Source organism: Hypanus sabinus, chromosome 10 (genome assembly GCF_030144855.1).
Source record: "Hypanus sabinus isolate sHypSab1 chromosome 10, sHypSab1.hap1, whole genome shotgun sequence".
NCBI lineage: Eukaryota > Metazoa > Chordata > Chondrichthyes > Myliobatiformes > Dasyatidae > Hypanus > Hypanus sabinus.
In genome coordinates, this window is record NC_082715.1 from 149,579,507 (window position 1) to 149,598,408 (window position 18,902).

At 43.1% G+C, this 18,902-nt stretch overlaps 1 protein-coding gene across 2 annotated transcripts in view; it reads right to left on the minus strand.

Moving 5' to 3' along the window:
• The window catches only part of dgcr2 (DiGeorge syndrome critical region gene 2), a 99,047-nt gene extending 97,959 nt beyond the window's left edge, over positions 1 to 1,088 (minus strand). Inside the window, exon 1 of one of the 2 annotated variants that reach the window (XM_059983235.1) lies at positions 895 to 1,088. In XM_059983235.1, coding sequence (XP_059839218.1) covers positions 895 to 964 — 70 coding nt within the window. In that variant the 5' untranslated portion in view covers positions 965 to 1,088. The remainder of the gene's footprint in view (positions 1 to 894) is intronic. The other variant, XM_059983234.1, reaches the window with a different exon arrangement.
• Between the last annotated feature and the right edge of the window lie 17,814 nt (positions 1,089 to 18,902).

The following is an 18,902-nucleotide window of genomic DNA, read 5'->3' on the forward strand; positions in this document are numbered from 1 at the left end:
TCAAATATAACTTGGAGACAAATTTAAATGATTTCAGTGTTCCACAAATTGCCACTTCAGCTTGAGATAAATGCTTCCTATAACCCTTTGAAATTCGTTTCTTTGAACTAACAACCCCAAATCTCCCTGCAGCTGTACAATTCCCGGTTGTTTACTAAAGATTTCAGCTCTTGAATCTAAAGTGATGAGTAACAGCACACTGTTCATTAAACATCTGCCATACCACTCAAATTGCCTGCATTCTTTATAACTTTTTGATTCTCCTTCCCTTCTTTATTCATTATCATCTGTAAACCTGAATACGCAACTCTATTTTCCTTCATTCAAATCACATAGGGGAGGTACCCAGATTCCAATCATACACCATTTGTCAAGTCCTGACAATCAGGAAACATTCCATTTATCCATTTGCTGCCACCTAGTTAATGTCACCCATACATTTGTGTTTTTGCTGATGATTGTTGTATCGACAGGGATTTATTTGAGGGTGGGGCGAGAGGAATATGACTTATTTATCTGGAAACGTGTGTGGATCCAAGCGGCAAGCTCATTTTCTGAGGTCAGTGTTGTTAAGCTAATGAGGTGAGAGAGAGAACAGCCCTTAGTGATATGCAACACCACATCTACCCCTATCTGAAGAGCATAACGGCAAGAGCTGGTAGTTTACCGTTCTCTGATCGGTTCCCAAGGTTTGCTGGACTGGACGGAGTGTCTATAACTCAGTATTATTCCACCAGAGCTGCCGTGGTGAAATAATCCGTCTCCCCTGCAGGCGCCCAACGTAACCAACACTTCCACAGGCTGGGAACGGCCTTCCTGCCCGGGAATAAATCCTCAGCGCTCTCCATAAGGTAGGAGGCCAAGCCTGGCCTTGCCCCCCCACGCCCCCGTTACCTGGCCGCTCTGGCTTCGCCACCACCGCGATCAGCAACAACAGCAGAGCGATGCTGGGTTTGGGCCACATTTATCCGCCAGGCATCCTCCAGCCGGCTGCAGCAGCTCCCGCCCCGCCGCACGCACCAGCTCGCAGCCTCAGGCTCTAGGAAACACATAAGATGGCGACTGCAGCGCGCCGAGCATTCCGGGAGCGAGCGAGCGAGCGAGCGAGCGAAGCAGCTGGACGGAGGGGGGCGGGATCTGGCCACGTGGGTGGGGCCCTGATCCCCCGAGGGGGTGTGGTCCGTACCAGAAGTAGGCTGGATTAAGTGGCGTGACTCTCAGATCTGGAACTGGTTGAACAGCGGCTTTGGGAGAGATTATCTACCTTGTGTGTTACATATCCCTGTCTTAGACATAGACAGGATTCGCTCCCGAGGCAACTCCCTCGTCCATGTCCCTCCCCATTGATCTCCATTCCGACACTTATCCTTGCAAGCGGAACGTGCCACACCTGCCCCTACACCTCCTGCCTCACTAACGTACAGGACCCCGAACAGCCCTTCCAGGTGAGCTGATACTTCACCTGCGAGTCTGTTAGAATCATCTGCTGTATCCGGTGTGGCCTCCTGTATATGGGTGAGACCCGACGTAGATTGGGAGCAAGATGCTGGAGGAACTCAGCAGGTCTTGCAGCATCAATGGAAAAGAGTAAACAGTCGACGTTTTGGGCCGAGACCCTTCATCAGGACTGGAAAAAAGATGAGAGTTAGAGCAAGAAGGTGGGAGCCTTACTTTTTCAGTTAGTATTTTTACTAACAAGTAAGATGGACAAAGCTGGTAACACAGGCATGTACTGTCCATTCCCGGCTCTGAATGTCCAGCCTGGAGTTACAAGTCCATTAGACTGGTGAGAAATGATGGACAGAGGTTTATTGCTACATTAACTTTGGCGTTGATTTGAGATATTTTCACCCAGACACTTGTAGTGAGTTGGGATGGACAACTCACCCAGTTGTAGTGGTGGGATGGACTGACTCAAAGGCTTCAGTGAGGTCAACAAAAGGTCACATCTGGGCATCTGTGCAGCTCTCCTGAAGTGACGGCAGAGTGAAGTTCACCCCTCCCATGCTTCTTCATGGTCAGAATCCATGCAACCATCAGTGTTCGGCCATAAGGAGGAGGTGGCTGAGGAGGACTTTTCCTGACAGTACCTCTGTAGTCAGATTTGTCTGCTTCCTTGAGGGTCACAGCTCCACCTATTCCGAGGTGCTGGCTTGCCCTGTTCTTCCCGTTACATTTTGAATTTGTGATTTAAGCTCCTCACTACCTAACCCCCAACTCACAACTCTGTATCATTGATTTGGAATACTATTCCAATATTTAATGACATTTTAGCACCTTAATAATGTTAAATTCAGTACCCTTAATAAACAAAATGGCTGCACAGGCTGTGGCAAATCTGCATCCAGAAACACCCTCCTCTCTACTCTGACATCACAGGATTTGGGACATCTGTATTGAGAAACCAGAAACACCCTCCCCTCTACACGGATATCACAGGATTAGGCAAATCTGTATAGAGAAAGCAGAAACACCCTCCTCTCTACTCCGACATCACAGGATGTGGCAAATCAGTATTGAGAAACACTCTCCCTACTCAGGTAGGATTTGCCAACTCCAGGCACAAGCCTCTTACCACAATATTCTGTTCACAACTCCATCATTCCCAGTATTGCTTAGGTACACAACTCATGACAGTGTAGCTCTCAGCATTTTCACGAACTCCAGACCCTACTCCTGCCCATAACTTAGAGGATCGCAGGAACTGGAAAGTGTGGGGTATGCCAGGATTGGGAACCCTTTTTATAGGACCCCCGCTTCTCCTTCAGCTAGCTGTCTCTTAACCCTCTCCCAGCAGCATTACGCCTGGTAACATTGACAACCTGTCCCCAACTACAACACGAAGCACTCCTTTCTTAGTCTGGTGGTTGAGTTTAAAGCCGTGGGGTATTATTGCAGCTCGATGTTTAGGCCACAATTGGAAATTGTGTTCAGTTCTAGTTGTCTCATTAATCAAGTTTAATATCACCAGCATATGGTGTGAAATTTGTTAACATTACTGCAGCAGTACAGTGAAATACATGATAAATACAGAGAGGAAAAACACTGAGTTACATTAAATATACGTCTATTAAAATAAGTAGTGCAAAAAACAGAAATAAAAAAGTAGGTAGTGTTCATGAGTTCAATAACCATTTTGAAATTGGACAGCAGAGGGGAAGAAGCTGTTCCTGAGTCAATGAATGTGGGCCTTCAGGCTTCTGTGCTCCTTCCCAACAGTAACAGTGTGAAGAGGGTATGTCCTGGGTGGTGGGGATCCTTAATGATGGATGCCACCTTCCTAAAGCATCGCTCCTTGAAGATGTCTTGGATACTCCGGAGGCTCATACCCATGATGGAGCTGACTAGTTTTACAAGTTTCTGCAACTTATTTCAATCTTGTGTAGTAGCCCCACCCCCATACAAAACAGTGATGCAGCCAGTCAGGATGCTCTCTACGGTACATTTGTAGAGTTTTCGAGTGTCTTAGTTGACAAGCCACATTTCCTCAAATACCTAATGAAATATAGATGCTGTCTTGCCCAGTGCATCTGAGGATATAAACATTGAGAACATTTGCAGCAGCAGTTGCATAAAAAAGGCCTGGAAGACCATTGGGGACACCAGACACCCCAACCATAAACTGTTTCAGCTGCTTCAGTCTGGCAAGCAGTACCACAGCATTAAAGCCAAGACCAACAGGCTATGGGACAGCTTCTTACTACAAGCCACTAGATTTATAAATTCACATGTCTGTATATTACAACGGAGTCATAACGCAAAGTTTTTTTAAAGTGAGTGTGGGATGGATGTAAGATTTATAGAAATTATAAATTTATAGCTCCATTGATATGTTGGGACCAGGTTAGATCCTCAGAGATACTGATACCCAGGAACGTGAAATTGCTCACTCTCTCCACTTCTGATCCCTCAATGAGGATTGGGGTTGTGTTCCCTTGTCTTACCCTTCCTGAAGTCCACTGTCTTTGATCTTGCTGACATTGAATGCAAGGTTGTTGCTGTGACACCACTCGTCTAACTGGTATTTGTTACTCCCGTATGCCCTTTCATCACCTAAAATTCTGCCAACAATGGTTGTATCATGAGCAATTTATAGATGCTGTTTGAGCTATGAATGTAGGAGGGATGTGGAAGCCAAAGAGAGGGAGCAGTGGAGATTTAGCAGGATGCTGCCTGGACTGGAAAACATGTCTTATGAGGAAAGGTTGAGTGAGCTCGGGCTTTTCTCTTTGGAGTGGAGGAGGTCGGGAGGTGATTTGATGGAGGTGTATAAGATGATAACAGGGATAGATAGAGCAGACAAACAGCGACTTTTTCCCAGGGTGGTAACGGCTAATCCAAGAGGACATGCTTATAAGATAATTGGAGGAAAGTGGAGGGAGATGTCAGTTGGTTTTGTAAGTGCATGGAACTACAGAAGTGGTGGTAGAGGCAGATACATTAAGGACATTAAGTGACTCTTAAGTGAGCACATGGAGGACTATGTGGGGTGGAACAGTTAAACTTGGAGGGGGTTAACACTGCAGCATTTCATGAGCTGAAGGGCCTCTACTGTGCTGTGCTGTGTTCTATGTTAGCCCTCTACCCCTATTCAGCCCAAAGAACTGATAACTCCTTGCACCCAGCACCTTTTCTCTCAGCAGACTAATGCTCTTTCACCAGGCAACCAATTGCATCCACTCCACTGTGCCTTGCTGAGAAAGGAGGAGAGTTGGGCATGGGGCTAGCAACCCCATCCCATTAAAAACCCAGTGCTACAGAGCCAACAGACATTCCAAAGACTGCATCCCTGGGAGGGGAAGGAACTTCACCTGGAAGACATATGAAGTCATGTGGTGAAAGCGGATGCCAAAGGGCCAAGTGACCTTCCATTGGCTCAGGATGGAGGACTCTGGTGAGCTGCTATTGATGGCCTATGCCCCAATAGGGATGATGGCCTTAAGAAGAAGAATTGCATCAACATCAGCTGTACCCACATTTTAGTCATTAAACATCCAGTACATTATTCTACTTGTCATCTTATTCGTTAATTTCTCTAGACATCCTGGATTTCACATTCCCTAATAGTCACAATTTATGGTGCATTCCATATTTTTGAGTGATCTGTTCTTAAATTTCTCCCACATTTCTTGATTTGCTGCATTTTGAGTTATATACCATTTTATCCTTTTATAAACATACTGGATTTGTTCAGTACACTGACTTTCATTCATCCTACATTTCTGTAATTTGCTGATTTTAATTACATATTTCTCTGGTTTTCCTCTTTAATTACATCTTTTTTACCTTTTGGTGTTTGGTATATTTCAAATTTCCTTTCTGGTCCTTTATTTTACAGGAATCACATATTTTTCCAAGTGGGTGCTTGTTACTAAATATGCTTCCACCCATCAATCTGCTTTTATCTACACTCAGTGCCTACTTTATCAGGAACACTGTAACCCTGCTTATTTACTAAGACCATAAGAATTAGGCCATTTGGCCCATCGAGTCTGCTCCTACATTTCATCATGGCTGATCCAATTTTCCTCTCAGCCTTTTCCCTGTATCCCTTTATTCTCTGAGCAATCATGAAACTATCAAAATCTGCCTTAAATATATATAAAGAATTGCCCTTCACAATTACCTGTTGCAGCAAATTCCATAAATTCACAATTCTCTGGCTAAAGAAGTGCTTCCTCATCTCCATTCTAAAAGGACTCCCCTCTATTCTGAGGCTGTGTCCTCTGGTCTTAGACTCTCCCACCAAAGGAAACTTCCTCACCGCATCCACTCTATCAAGGCCTTTCACCATTCACTAGGTTTCAATGTGGTCACCCCCTCATTCTTCTGAATTCCAGTGAATACAGTCCTACAGCCATCAAATGCTCTTCATATGACAAGCATTCAAACCTGGAATCATTTTCCTGAGCTCTTGAACCCACTCCGGTTTTAGCACATCCTTTCTAAGATAAGAGACCCAAATCTGTTTGCAATACTCCAAGTGAAGCCTCACAAGTGCTTTGTTAAGTCTCAACATTATATAAAGTCTCATTCTTGCTTTTGCATTCTAGTCCTCTTGAAATGAATGCTAAGATCACATTTGCCTTTCTCACCACAGACTCAACCTGCAAAATAATCTTTAGGGAATTCTGCACAAAGTCCCCCAAGTCCCTTTGCATCTCAGATTTTTGTATTTTCTCTCCATTTAGAAAGTCAACCCTTTCATTTCTTCTACTAAAGTGCATGATCATACATTTCATGGCACTGTATTCCATCTGCCACTTTTTTGCCCATTTTTCTAATCTAAATCCTTCTGTAGCCTCTCTGTTTCCTCAAAACTACCTGCCCCTATTGTCATATCATCTGCAAATTTTGCGATAAAGCCAGCAATTCCATCATCCAAATCATTGACATAACATAAAACGCAATAAGAATCGTCTCAACACAGACCCCTCTGGAATACCACTAGTTACGAGCAGCCAGCCAGAAAAGGCTCCCTTTATTCCCACTCCTTGCCTGCTGCCAATTAGCTATTGCTTTATCCATGCTAGAATCTTCCCTGTAATGCCATGGGCTTGTAGCTTGTTAAACAGCCTCATTTATGGCTCCTTGTCAAAGGCCTTCTGAAAATCTAAGGACACATCATCAACTGATTCTCCTTTGTCTATCCTGCTTGTTATTACTTCAATAAATTCCAACTGATTTGTGAGGCGATATTTTCCCTAGAGGAAACCATGCTGACTACGGCCTATTTTATCATGTGCCTCCAAGTTCACTGTGATGTCATTCTTAATAATCGACTCGAACATCCACTGAGGTCACACTAACTGGCCTATAGATTCCTTTCTTCTGCCCCTCTCTCTTCTTCAAGAGTGGTGCGAAATTTGCAATATTCCACTTTTCCGGAGCCATTCCAGAATTTATTGATTCATAAAAAATCATTATGAATGCCCCCACAATCTCTTCAGCCACCTCTTTCAGAACCCTGGGGTGTACACCATCTGGTCCAGGTGACTTATTTACCTTCAGACCTTTCAGTTTCCCAAAAACCTTCTCCCTAGCAATTGTAATTTCACACACTTCATGACCCCGACACTTGGAACTTCCACCATACTGCTAGTATCTTCCACAGTGGAGACCAATGCAAAATACTTATTAAATTTGTTTGCCATTTGTTGTCCCCCATTACTACCTCGCTGCCATCATTTTCCAGCAGTCTAATATCCATTCTCTCCTCTGTTTTGTACTTCATGTATTTGAAGACACTTTTGGTATTCTCTTTAATATTATTGGCTACTTTCATATTCCATCTTTACCTTAATGACTTTTTAGTTGCCTTCAGTTGATATTTAAGAACTTCAGAATCCTCTAACTTCCCACTGATTTTTGCTCTATTATATGCCCTTAGCTTTTCTGTTGGTTTTGACTTCCATTGATAACCATGTTTGTGTCATCTTGCCTTTAGAATACTTCTTCCTCTTGGGATGTATATATCCTGTGCCTTCTAAATTGCTTCCAGAAATTCCAGCCATTGCTGTTCTGCCGTCATCCCTGCCAGTGTTCTTTTCCAATCAATTCTGGCCAACTCCTCTCTCATGCCTCGGTAATTCCCTTTACTCCACTGTAATACTGATACATCTGACTTTAGCTTCTCCTTCTCAAATTTCAGGTTGGAATCAATCATATTATGACAACTTGCCCCTAAGGCTCCTTTTCAACTCTAATCAATTCTGGTTCATTGCCCAACACCAAATTGCAAGAGCAGCTGATTTTCTAGTGGCCTCAACCACGAGTTGCACTAAAAAACCATTTTGAGGCATTCTAGAAATTTCCCCTCCTGGAATCCAGCACCAACCTGATTTTCCCAATATACCTGCATATGGAAGTCCCCCATGTCTATTGTAACATTGCCCATTTGGCATACATTTTCTATCTCCCATTGTAACCTGTAGACCACATCCTTACTACTGTTTGGGGGTCTGTATACAACGCACATCAGGGTCTTTTTACCCTTGCAGTTCCTTAGCTCTATCCACGATGATTCAACAGCTTATGACCCTATGTCACCTCTTTCAAATGATTTGATTTCATTTTTTACCAACAGAGCTACGCTGCCCCCTCTGTCTTCCTGCCTGCCCTTTTGAAACAATGAGTAACCTTGAACGTTAAGATCCCACCTATAATCTGCTTTCAGCCATGATTTAGTGATGCCTACAACATCATACTTGCCAATCTATATCTCTGCAATGCTTATCAACCTTATTCTGTATACTGCGTGCATTCAAATATAACCTTCAGTCCTGTATTCACCCTTTTCGATTTTGTCCACTTTTTACATTGCAATTCATCCCATTGACTGCAATAGACAATAGGTGCAGGAGTAGGCCATTCGGCCCTTTGAGCCATTCAATATGAATGTGACTGATCATCCACAATCAGTACCCTGTTCCTGCCTTCTCCCCATATCCCTTGACTCCACTATCTTTAAGAGCTCTATCTAACAATCTTGTCCTATCATCAGCCTCTCCTTGCTGGGAGTCTCAGTACATACTGCCTCTGTTTGTAAACCAACTACTTCATCCTCAGCACCATCACTCCAGTTCCCATCCCCCACCAAATTATTTTAAACTGACCCAAACAATTCTAGCCAACCTGCCCACAAGGATATTGAAGCCCATTGGGTAACTTGCCTGCTAAATCATCCTATTCTTACCCTCACTGGCACGTGGCACTGGCAGCAATCCAGAGATTACTATCCAGGAGGTCCTGTTTTTCAGTTTTCTCTCTAGCTTCCTAAAAGATCTCTTCAGGTCCTCCTCACCTTGTCTACCTATGCCATTGGTGCCAATACTTACCAAGACTTCTGGTTGATCACCCTCACCCTTGAGAATGCCATGGACCTGATCTGAGACATCCCTGATCCTAACATCAGAAAAGCCACATACCTTCTGGGTGTCTCAATCATGCCCACAGAACCTCATCTCTGTTCCTCTGACTAAGGAATCTCCTGTCAACACTACCTCTTCACCTCTGCTCTTCTGAGCCACAGACTCAATGCCAGAGACTGGGTCACTATGTCTCCCCCTAGTAGGTCGTCCTCCTCAATACTATCTAAATTTGTATACTTATTATTGAGGGGAATGGCCACTGGTGTACTCTGCACTGGCTGTGTATTTCCCCTCCTTCTCCTGACAGTCACCCAATTACCTGTCTCTTGCAACCTCGGGGTGACTACCACACCTGTAGCTCTTGTCTAACACATCCTCATTCTCTCGTATGAGTCAAAGGTCATTGAGCTGCAGCTCCAGTTCGTTAATACATTCTCTCTGGAGCTGTGGCTTGGTGCATCTGGTACAGATGTGCTTAGACCTACCACATCCCACACAGAGTATAAAACACTGCCCCTGGAGCCATTCTCACTAAACTACTATGCCCTAACAGATGAGAAATGAACAAATAAGAACAGAGAGTGAGAAAGTAACATATAAGCTGATTTACCTCACCCAAGCCTGATGAGCCAAAACCAGTATCTAATAGCCAATCATGTGGCAACAACTCAATGCATAAGAGGATGTAGACATGGTCAAGAGGTTCAGTTGTTGTTCAGACCAAACAGAATGGGAAGAAATGTGATCTTAGTGACTTTGACCATGGAATGTTTGTTGGTGCCAGACGAGGTAGTTTGAATATCTCAGAGACTTCTAATCTCCTGGGATTTTCCCGCACAGCAGTTTCTTGGGTTTATAGAGGCAGGTGGTAGGGGCAGGTTTGATTTTGTCATTTAAAAAAAATTGGATAGGTATATGGACAGGAAAGGAATGGACGGTTATGGGCTGAGTGCAGGTAGGTGGGACTAGGTGAGAGTAAGTGTTTGGCATGGACTAGAAGGGCTGAGATGGCCTGTTTCCATGCTGTAATTGTTATATAGTTATAGAGAATGTTGCAAACAAAATGAAAACTTCAAGTGAGCGGCTGTTCAGTGGGTAAAAGCATCTTGTTACTGGGAGATCAGAGGAGAATAGCCAAATTGGTTCAAACTGATGGGAGGGTGACAATAACTCAAAAACCATGCCTTCCAACTGAGGTGTGTAGAAGAACATCTCTGAAAACACAACACATTAAACAGGAGGCACCCAGTAAAATGGCCAGAGTGTATTGTTGGATCCCACTGCTTAATTTTGTCATTTTCTTTGAAGTTTAACGATTAATTATCTGCTTGTATTTTAAGTATTTTGAGAATAGGTTGAGTGAACTTGGCCTTTTCCCCTTGGAGCGACAGAGGATGAGAGGTGACCTGATAGAGGTGTATAAGATGATGAGAGGCATTGATCATGTGGATAATCAGAGGCTTTTTCCCAGGGCTGAAATGGTTGCCACAAGAGGCTGAAGGTGCTGGGGAGTAGGTACAGAGGAGATGTCAGGGGTAAGTTTTTTACTCAGAGAGTGGTGACTGCGTGGAATGGGCTGCCAGCAACGGTGGTGGAGGTGGATACGATAGGATCTTTTAACAGGCTTTTGGATGGGTACATGGGGCTTAGAAAAATAGAGGGCTCTGGGTAAGCTTAGTAATTTCTAAGGAAGGGACATGTTGGGCACAGCCCTTTGTGGGCCGAAGGGCCTGTATTGTGCTGTAGGTTTTCTGTGTTTCTATGTTACCCTTATATAGATAACGATTTTATATGCCTTTATTGGCTATACAAAGGATAGTTCTGGAAGCTTTGGGGTTGTATTTTCTCATTGGCTAACCTTTTTACTACAGCATTGAATAAGTATTTTCTGTTTTCAATGGAATTTTTCTTATCCTTTGATAAAATGGGTTGATAAATCTTTTCTCTAGTTTCTCTTCAAGTTTGTTTCAACTCCCCTTTGTTCTATCAATAAAACGATTCTGAAGCAACAAGTTTTATGCCTTGTTCCTGACTTCTAAAAGAACCTCGTGTTTAAACATCGAAATCCATCAGCTGGCGTAGTCGGTGGAGATACTCCGAAGACAACGCTGCAACAAAAAGAGTAAAAAAATTCCCGTTGTCTTGGGGGGTGGGGGGCGGAGGTGGAAAGTTCTGGCTTCGAACATTGGATGAAAATCAGAATTGAGGATTGCTGCATTGCCATTTAGAAGAGAAGCAGCTGTGGCAATATTGGTTGCAATCTATTTAGTCCTAACCTATTTGGTTACGATCCATTTTGGTACTTGGTGAAAGTAGTGGTTCTACAATCTATTTGGTCGCGATCCATTTGATTACCGCATCAACCTATGCGGTCGCAAACTATTTGGTTGCCGGAGCAACCTACTTGCTATTTGGTTACAATCTATTAACATTTTGAGATCTTAATCAAAGTGATAAAAGTATGTAAGAATTAAGGTCGAATTGAAACAATAGCTAAGATCTATCTCTATTCGATAAAATCAATGAAAAAGTCAGGACGAAAAATAACAAAAATAAAATACTAAGTTTATGAAGAATGAATGCATGAATATCGATGTTACTGATTTACAGATAATAGTGCTTGATTAGTTTGATCAAAATGTGGGAGCGATTGAAGTTAAAGGGACGAGTAAAGTCTTCTACTAAACCAAAGAAATGCAAAACTTGCGATATACTAGTACGTCACGATAGACAGTAAAAAATAGGGTGTAGGACTTTACATTGGCCAAACGAACAGGAGAACACTGCACTGTACAAAATTCCAAGCTATCTAAATAAATTAGAAAAGTCGCCACTTCACAACAGCGATTTCAAGGGGGCGGTTCTGCTAGTGACACTTCGAGTGACGTAACTGTTGGGCTCCGCCCCAACACTACTTCTGAACAACACACACAAAATGCTGGTGGAACACAGCAGGCCAGGCAGCATTTTGTGTGTGTTGTTTGAATTTCCAGCATCTGCAGATTTCCTCGTGTTTGACCTACTTCTGAAGCTCCACCCGTTGATTTACAGTTCATATCGAACAGCCTCCCTGTATAGCGCCACCATCTGAACTCCTAGGAATTACAAAAGGTCCATGACAGACTCTACTGCGGCCCCGAGCGACTTAGTGAGAATGACAGTGTTGGAACAATAACATAAGAATACAAGAAGTAGGAGCAGGAGTAGGGCATCTGGCCCGTCGAGCCTGCTCCAGCATTCAATAGCTGATCTGGCCATGGTCTCAGCTCCACCCACCTGCCTTTTCCCCATAGCCCTTGATTTCCCTACTATGCAAAAATCTGTCCAACCTTGACTTAACTATATTTACTGAGGTAGCCTCCACTGCTTCATTGGGCAGAGAATTCCACAGATTCTCCACTCTCTGGGAAAAGCAGTTCCTCCTCATCTCCATCCTAAATCTACTCCGCTGAATCTTAAGGCTATGATCCCTAGTTCTGGTCTCACCTATTAATGGAAACAACATTCCTGTCTCTATCTTATCTATGCCTTTCATGATGTTATATGCTTCTGTAAGATCTCCTCTCATTCTTCTGAATTCCAGTGAGTACAGTCCCAGGCGACTTAGTCTCTTCTCATCATCTCACCCCCTCATCTCTGGAATCAACCTGGTGAACCTCCTCTTCTCTGCCTGCAAAGTCAGTATATCCTTCCTCAGTATATCCTATCTTATGGGTCTTTTATGTGGCACCTTATCGGACATCATCTGGAAATCCAAGTAAATAAGATTAATAGCTAGTTTGAAGTAACTTTATTATCAAAGTACACACACGTCACCACATACAACTCTCAGATTTGTTGATTTGTTTTCTTGCAGGCATATTCAATAAATCCAATAACTGTAATAGAATTAATGGAAGACCAAACCCAACAGAGTGGACAACCAGTGTGCAAAAGACAACAAACTCTGCAAATACAAAATAATTAATAATAATAAATTAGCAACAAATATTAAGAACATGAGATGAAGAGTCCTTGAAAGTGAGTCCAAAGGTTGTGGGAACAGTTCAATGAAGGGGCAAGAGAAGTTATCCCCCCTGGTTCAAGAGTCCAATGGGGTAATTACTGTTCCTGAACCTGCTGGCCTGAGTCCTGAGGCTCCTGTACCTTCTTCCTGAAGGCAGTAGTGAGAAGAGAGTATGATCTGGGTGGTGGAGGTCTCAGATGATGGATGCTGCTTTCCTGCAGCAACACTCCATGCAGATGTGCAGTGGTGGAGAGGGAGTTACCCGTAATAGAATGGACTGCATATTGTTGGTTATTACTCTGTCAAAAGTCTGATACTGTACACTAATGGATCTCATTGACCAGGAGAGAAACTTGAATGGCCATAGGGCAGTTGTTTTCAAAACTGAAATGATGGCATCAGGAAATGTGGCTCCTGGTGTCTTTGCACAAAAGGCAGAATTAAAGGTTCTGATTGAAGCTTGTAAATTGGCAGAAGGAAGATCAGCTAATATCTACACTGATTCTTAATACACTTTTGAAACATGGAGCAACGTTCATGGCTTTGGAAACTATGGAGACAAAGAGGATCTCTTACGGCTCTAGGAACCCAATGAACAATGGTCGATTAGTACACGAACTGAAGTATGGGTGTTGTACAACTGTGGACAGAAGTTGCTGTACAAAAGCCACTCCAAAATGACTACAATGGAAAGCCGTGGAAGTGCATTTGTGGATGAAATTGTAAAGAAGGCAACATGCCGAGGAGTAAAAGCAGACCCAAGAACATATACAGTAAACTCACCAATTAGAATTATGGAAACAACGTTGAACTCTGTATTACATATGAACATTCAAGATATTCGAGAGATGCAAGCTCCATGCTTGAATCAGGAAAAATGGTCCTGGAGTGCAGAATGATGGAAGGTATGGCAATAGTCATAGACTGGTAGCCCCCAACTACACTGCTTCCTTATCTAGCACAGCAAATACAGTCTCCAGGACACATTGAAGTGCAAAAGATGATCAACAGATTCTCCCAATGGCGATTGAATCTCAAGTTCAGGGCACAAGCCTGACAAATGTTTGCAAGATACAAATCCTGAAGCTGAAGGAAAGCTATCACAATTAAGTGCTCCGGCCTCACTTGGTCCATTTTTACACTTACAAGTAGATGACATTTCTTCACCAAGTATCAAGGATACTCAGATGTACTGGTAATAGTGGGGAAGTTTTCAAGTAGGGTGGATAGGTGGAAGCTATTTCAGCAGGGAAAACCACTGACATGCATGCACCCACTCATTCCCAGATGGGGATTGCCATGTCACATTGACTCTGACCAGGGAACACATTTCACTGGGAGTGTTTGTCAGTTATTATGTCGACTGATGAACATTGAATGGTCCACAACAACCAGAATCATCAGTCAAATGAACGAATGGAATCATAAAACATTGACTAAGTATCATAAGGAAGGTATACCCTGGCTTACAGCTTTTTCTACGATCTTGTGTAGACTAACAACAGCCCCAAACAAAAAAATCAAACTAAGTCCATTTGAGGGGTAACAGGACATTCTGTGTTATTGCCGGGAGCCCTCAATCTTAGAGAGGCTGATATAACATTAGTTACGTTACCCAAGCTGTACAGTCTGATTTGCTGCTTGGGAAGACCCAAAGAAAGGAAGACACACCTGATTTCTGGTGAGTGGGTCCTGATAAAGAAACTGCGTAAGGAACTACTGGGAGTTGGATGGAAAGATCTTAGCAAGTGTAAATTACCAATTTGGCAGTGAAAGTAGAAGGTAAAAGCAAGTGGTTACATGCCAGGTGCTGAAAGTGAGGTGAAGTGGTATCCGACAAGACAATAAGTGCTGTGGTTAATGTACAGTAACTTCTTACTCACAGTGACTGTACTGAGGGGCTACAGTGAGCAAATCACTGACCAGCCAGTAAACTTCCAGCAAGTCCATAAATGCCAGCCACGATGAAGTTTATTCTTATCTCATTTGTTATTATATTTTTCTCTATTCATTACACTCTATTACATTGTTCCAAATAGGGTCATGATTCTGCAATTTATACTGACAATCAGAAAAGTATTACGGAGTTTGGAATCTAATCTTTCCTTGCTTTAAAATTCGCTTTACTGGAGAGTATTCATTACGTTTCTGCAGGACCGCCAGTGGGTAATCTTAATTGAAATATATTAATTTCCTGTCCAAAGACACCCTCTTCTTTTCCCAGGCCCTTTGTAGAATCTCTGCCTTGGTATTGTACCGAAGGAATCTAATTACTATTGAGCATGGCTTATATTCTCTGTCTCTTGTAGGCCACGGGGCGAGCGCATGATGCGCCCTCTCAATTTCAAGCTCCATAGTCGAAGAAATCACTAGCGTGTCCTGCAGCAACTCTCGTACAAACTCCATTATAGACAAACCCTTTTGGCTGATAACAACCTATAAAGTTATATAAATACTATTGATAACTAATGGGTGAAATGGACTTAAAATATGGAAAACTATTATAAAAGAATATAAACTATTATAGAAGTATTATAAAAGAATATAAGAGGGAAAATATAAAAGAGGGAGATTAGTAATTCTTAAATGGTGCGCATATGACTCAATTTTACGCTGAATAAACTGGATGCTAGGTTTAAGGACTGGACAGCTAAAGGAATAACAGTTCTATGCAATATAATGAAAGAAAGAACACTGTTAAGTTTTGAAATGCTTAAAGAGAAACACCTATTAGAAAAACAGGATTTTTATCGGTATTTACAGATGCGACAATATGTTAATAAACACTTAAAAATGTAACCAAGGCAAATACATGCTTGATAGAGCTATTTAGAAAAACATATAATTCAGATAACGGTAGTAGAATCATTTCAAGCATGTATAAGGGTCTGTCAAATCTTAAAACACATTTGACTTCATACATTAAAACCAAAAGGGAGAAGAAAGGAGGGATAATTATATCTGAGGAAGAATGGACAATAATATGGAGGTATCAGTGGAAGTGTACCAGCTCACAGAAATGGAGTTCAGATGGAAAAACTTGATAAGATATTTTATTACACCCTCTTAGACATCCCATTATGATAGTAACCTCCCTGTGGAAAGTGGCCAGTGAGAGAGTGGGCCAGTGAAGGAGTGGAGATTTGAGGCTTTGAATCGAGAGATTCTGGCAGTTTTGGCAGTTGGACTGTGCAATCAAGTCAATCAAGATTTGAATAGCTCAGACTCAGCAGAAAGCAGCTGATTGGGCAATCGAGGTCAGGTGACCAAGCAGTTTGAAAAGCTCAAACAAATAAATAGAGGGTTACCTCAAGTGGAATGGCCTGTGGAAAACGGCCAGTGAGTGAGTGGGCCAAGGAAGGAGTGGAGATTTGAGGCTTTGACTTGAGAGGCTTCGACGAGAAGAGGCTGAGGACGAGCTTCACTCCAAGTGAGGTAAGGCCGGGTAAGTTCCTTTCAAAGGAGAAAGTTTCAAAAGTTGAGGCAAGTATTGAGTAGGTCATGGCAGTGGTTTGTTCATCCTGCAGCATGTGGGAAATCAGGGATACTTCCAGTGTCCCTGATGACTATGTGTGCAGGAAGTGTGTCCAGCTGCAGCTTCTGGCAGACCGCATTGAGCGTCTGGAGCTGCGATTGGATTCATACAGGAGCATCCGCGATGCTGAGAAAATCGTGAATAGCACGTTCAGTGAGTTGGCCACACCGCAGGTAAAGGCTACACAGGCAGAAAGGGAAGGGGTGGCCACTAGACAGCGTAGCAGTAGGCAGGTAGTTCAGGAGTCCCCTGAGGTCATCTCCCTCCTAAACAGATATACTGTTTTGGATACTGTTGGGGAGATGTCTCATCAGGGAAAGGCAGCAGCAGCCGACTTCATTGCACCATGGGTGGCTCTGTGGCACAGGAGGGAAGGAAAAGGAGTGGGAGAGCTATAGTGATAGGAGATTCGATTGTAAGGGGAATAGATAGGCATTTCTGCGGCCGCAAATGAGACTCCAGGATGGTATGTTGTCTCCCTGGTGCAAGGGTCAAGGATGTCTCTGAGCGGCTGCAGGACATTCTGGAATAGGAGGGTGAATAGACAGTGGTCGTGGTGCACATAGGTACCAATGATATAGGTAAAAAATGGGATGAGGTCCTACAAGGTGAATTTAGAGAGTTAGGAGATAAACTAAAAAGTAGGATCACAAAGGTAATAATCTCTGGATTACTACCAGTGCCATGTGCTAGTCAGAGTAGAAATAGGGGGATATTTCAGATGAATACGTGGCTTGAAAAATGGTGCAAGGGGGAGGGATGCAAATTTCTGGGGCATTGGAACCAGTTCTGGGGGAGGTGGGACCGGTATAAACAGGACAATCTGCACCTGTGCTGGACTGGAACCAATGTCCTAGGGGGAGCATTTGCTACTGCTGTTCAGGAGGATTTAAGCTAATGTGGCAGGGGGATGGGAACAAGTGCAGAGAGACAGAGGGGTGTAAAATGAGGGTAGAAGCAAAAAGTAGTAAGGTGAAAAGTAAACCTGGCAGGCAGGCAAATCCAGGGCAAAAAGCAAAAAGAGCCACTTTTCAACATAATTGTATAAGGGCTAAGAGTGTTGTAAAAAAAAGCCTGAAGGCTTCGTGTGTCAATGCAAGGAGCATTCGTAACAAGGTGGATGAATTGAATGTGCAGATAGTTATTAATGAATATCATATAGTTGAGATCACAGAGACATGGCTCCAGGGTGGCTAATGTAACTCCACTTTTTAAAAAAGGAGGGAGAGAGAAACCAGGGAATTATAGACCAGTTAACCTAACATCGGTGGTGGGGAAAATGCTAGAGTCAATTATCAAAGATATGATAACTGCACATTTGGAAAGCAGGGAAATCATTGGACAAAGTCAGCATGGATTTGTGAAAGGAAAATCAAGTCTGACGAATCTTATAGAATTTTTTGAGGATGTAACTAGTAGAGTGGATAGGGGAGAACTAGTGGATGTGGTATATTTGGATTTTCAAAAGGCTTTCGACAAGGTCCCACACGGGAGATTAGTGTGCAAACTTAAAGCACACGCCATTGGGGGTATGGTATTGATGTGGATAGAGGATTGGTTGGCAGACAGGAAGCAAAGAGTGGGAATAAACTGGACCTTTTCAGAATGGCAGGCAATGACTGGCGGGGTACCGCAAGGCTCAGTGCTGGGACCCCAGTTGTTTACAATATATATTAATGATTTAGACAAGGGAATTAAATGCAGCATCTCCAAGATTGTGGATGACACAAAGCTGGGTGTCTGTGTTAGCTGTGAGGATGCTAAGAGGATGCAGGGTGACTTGGATAGGTTAGGCGAGTGGACAAATTCATGGCAGATGCAATTTAATGTGGATAAATGTGAGGTTATCCACTTTGGTGGAAGAACAGACTATTATCTGAATGGTGGCTGATTAGGAAAAGGGGAGGTGCAATGAGACCTGGGTGTCATTGTACACCAGTCATTGAAAGTGGGCATGCAGGTACAGCAAGCGGTGAAAAAGGCAAATGGTATGTTGACATTCATAGCAAAAGGATTTGAGTACAGGAGCAGGGAGGTTCTACTGCAGTTGTACAAGGCCTTGGTGAGACTGCACCTAGAATATTGTGTGCAGTTTTGGACCTCTAATCTGAGGAAAGACATGCTTTACAGAGTACAGAGAAGGTTCACCAGATTGATTCCTGGGATGGCAGGACTTTCATATGAAGAAAGACTGGATCGACTAGGCTTATACTCACTAGAAATTAGAAGATTGAGGGGGGATCTTATTGAAACGTATAAAATTCTAAAGGGATTGGACAGGCTAGATGCAGGAAGATTGTTTCTGATGTTGGGGAAGTCCAGAACAGGGGGTCACAGTTTAAGGATAAAGGACCGAGATGAGGAAAAACTTCTTCACACGGTGTGGTGAATCTGTGGAATTCTCTGCCACAGGAAACAGTTGAGGCCAGTTCATTGGCTATATTTAAGAGGAAGTTAGATATGGCCCTTGTGGCTGAAGGGATCGGGGGTA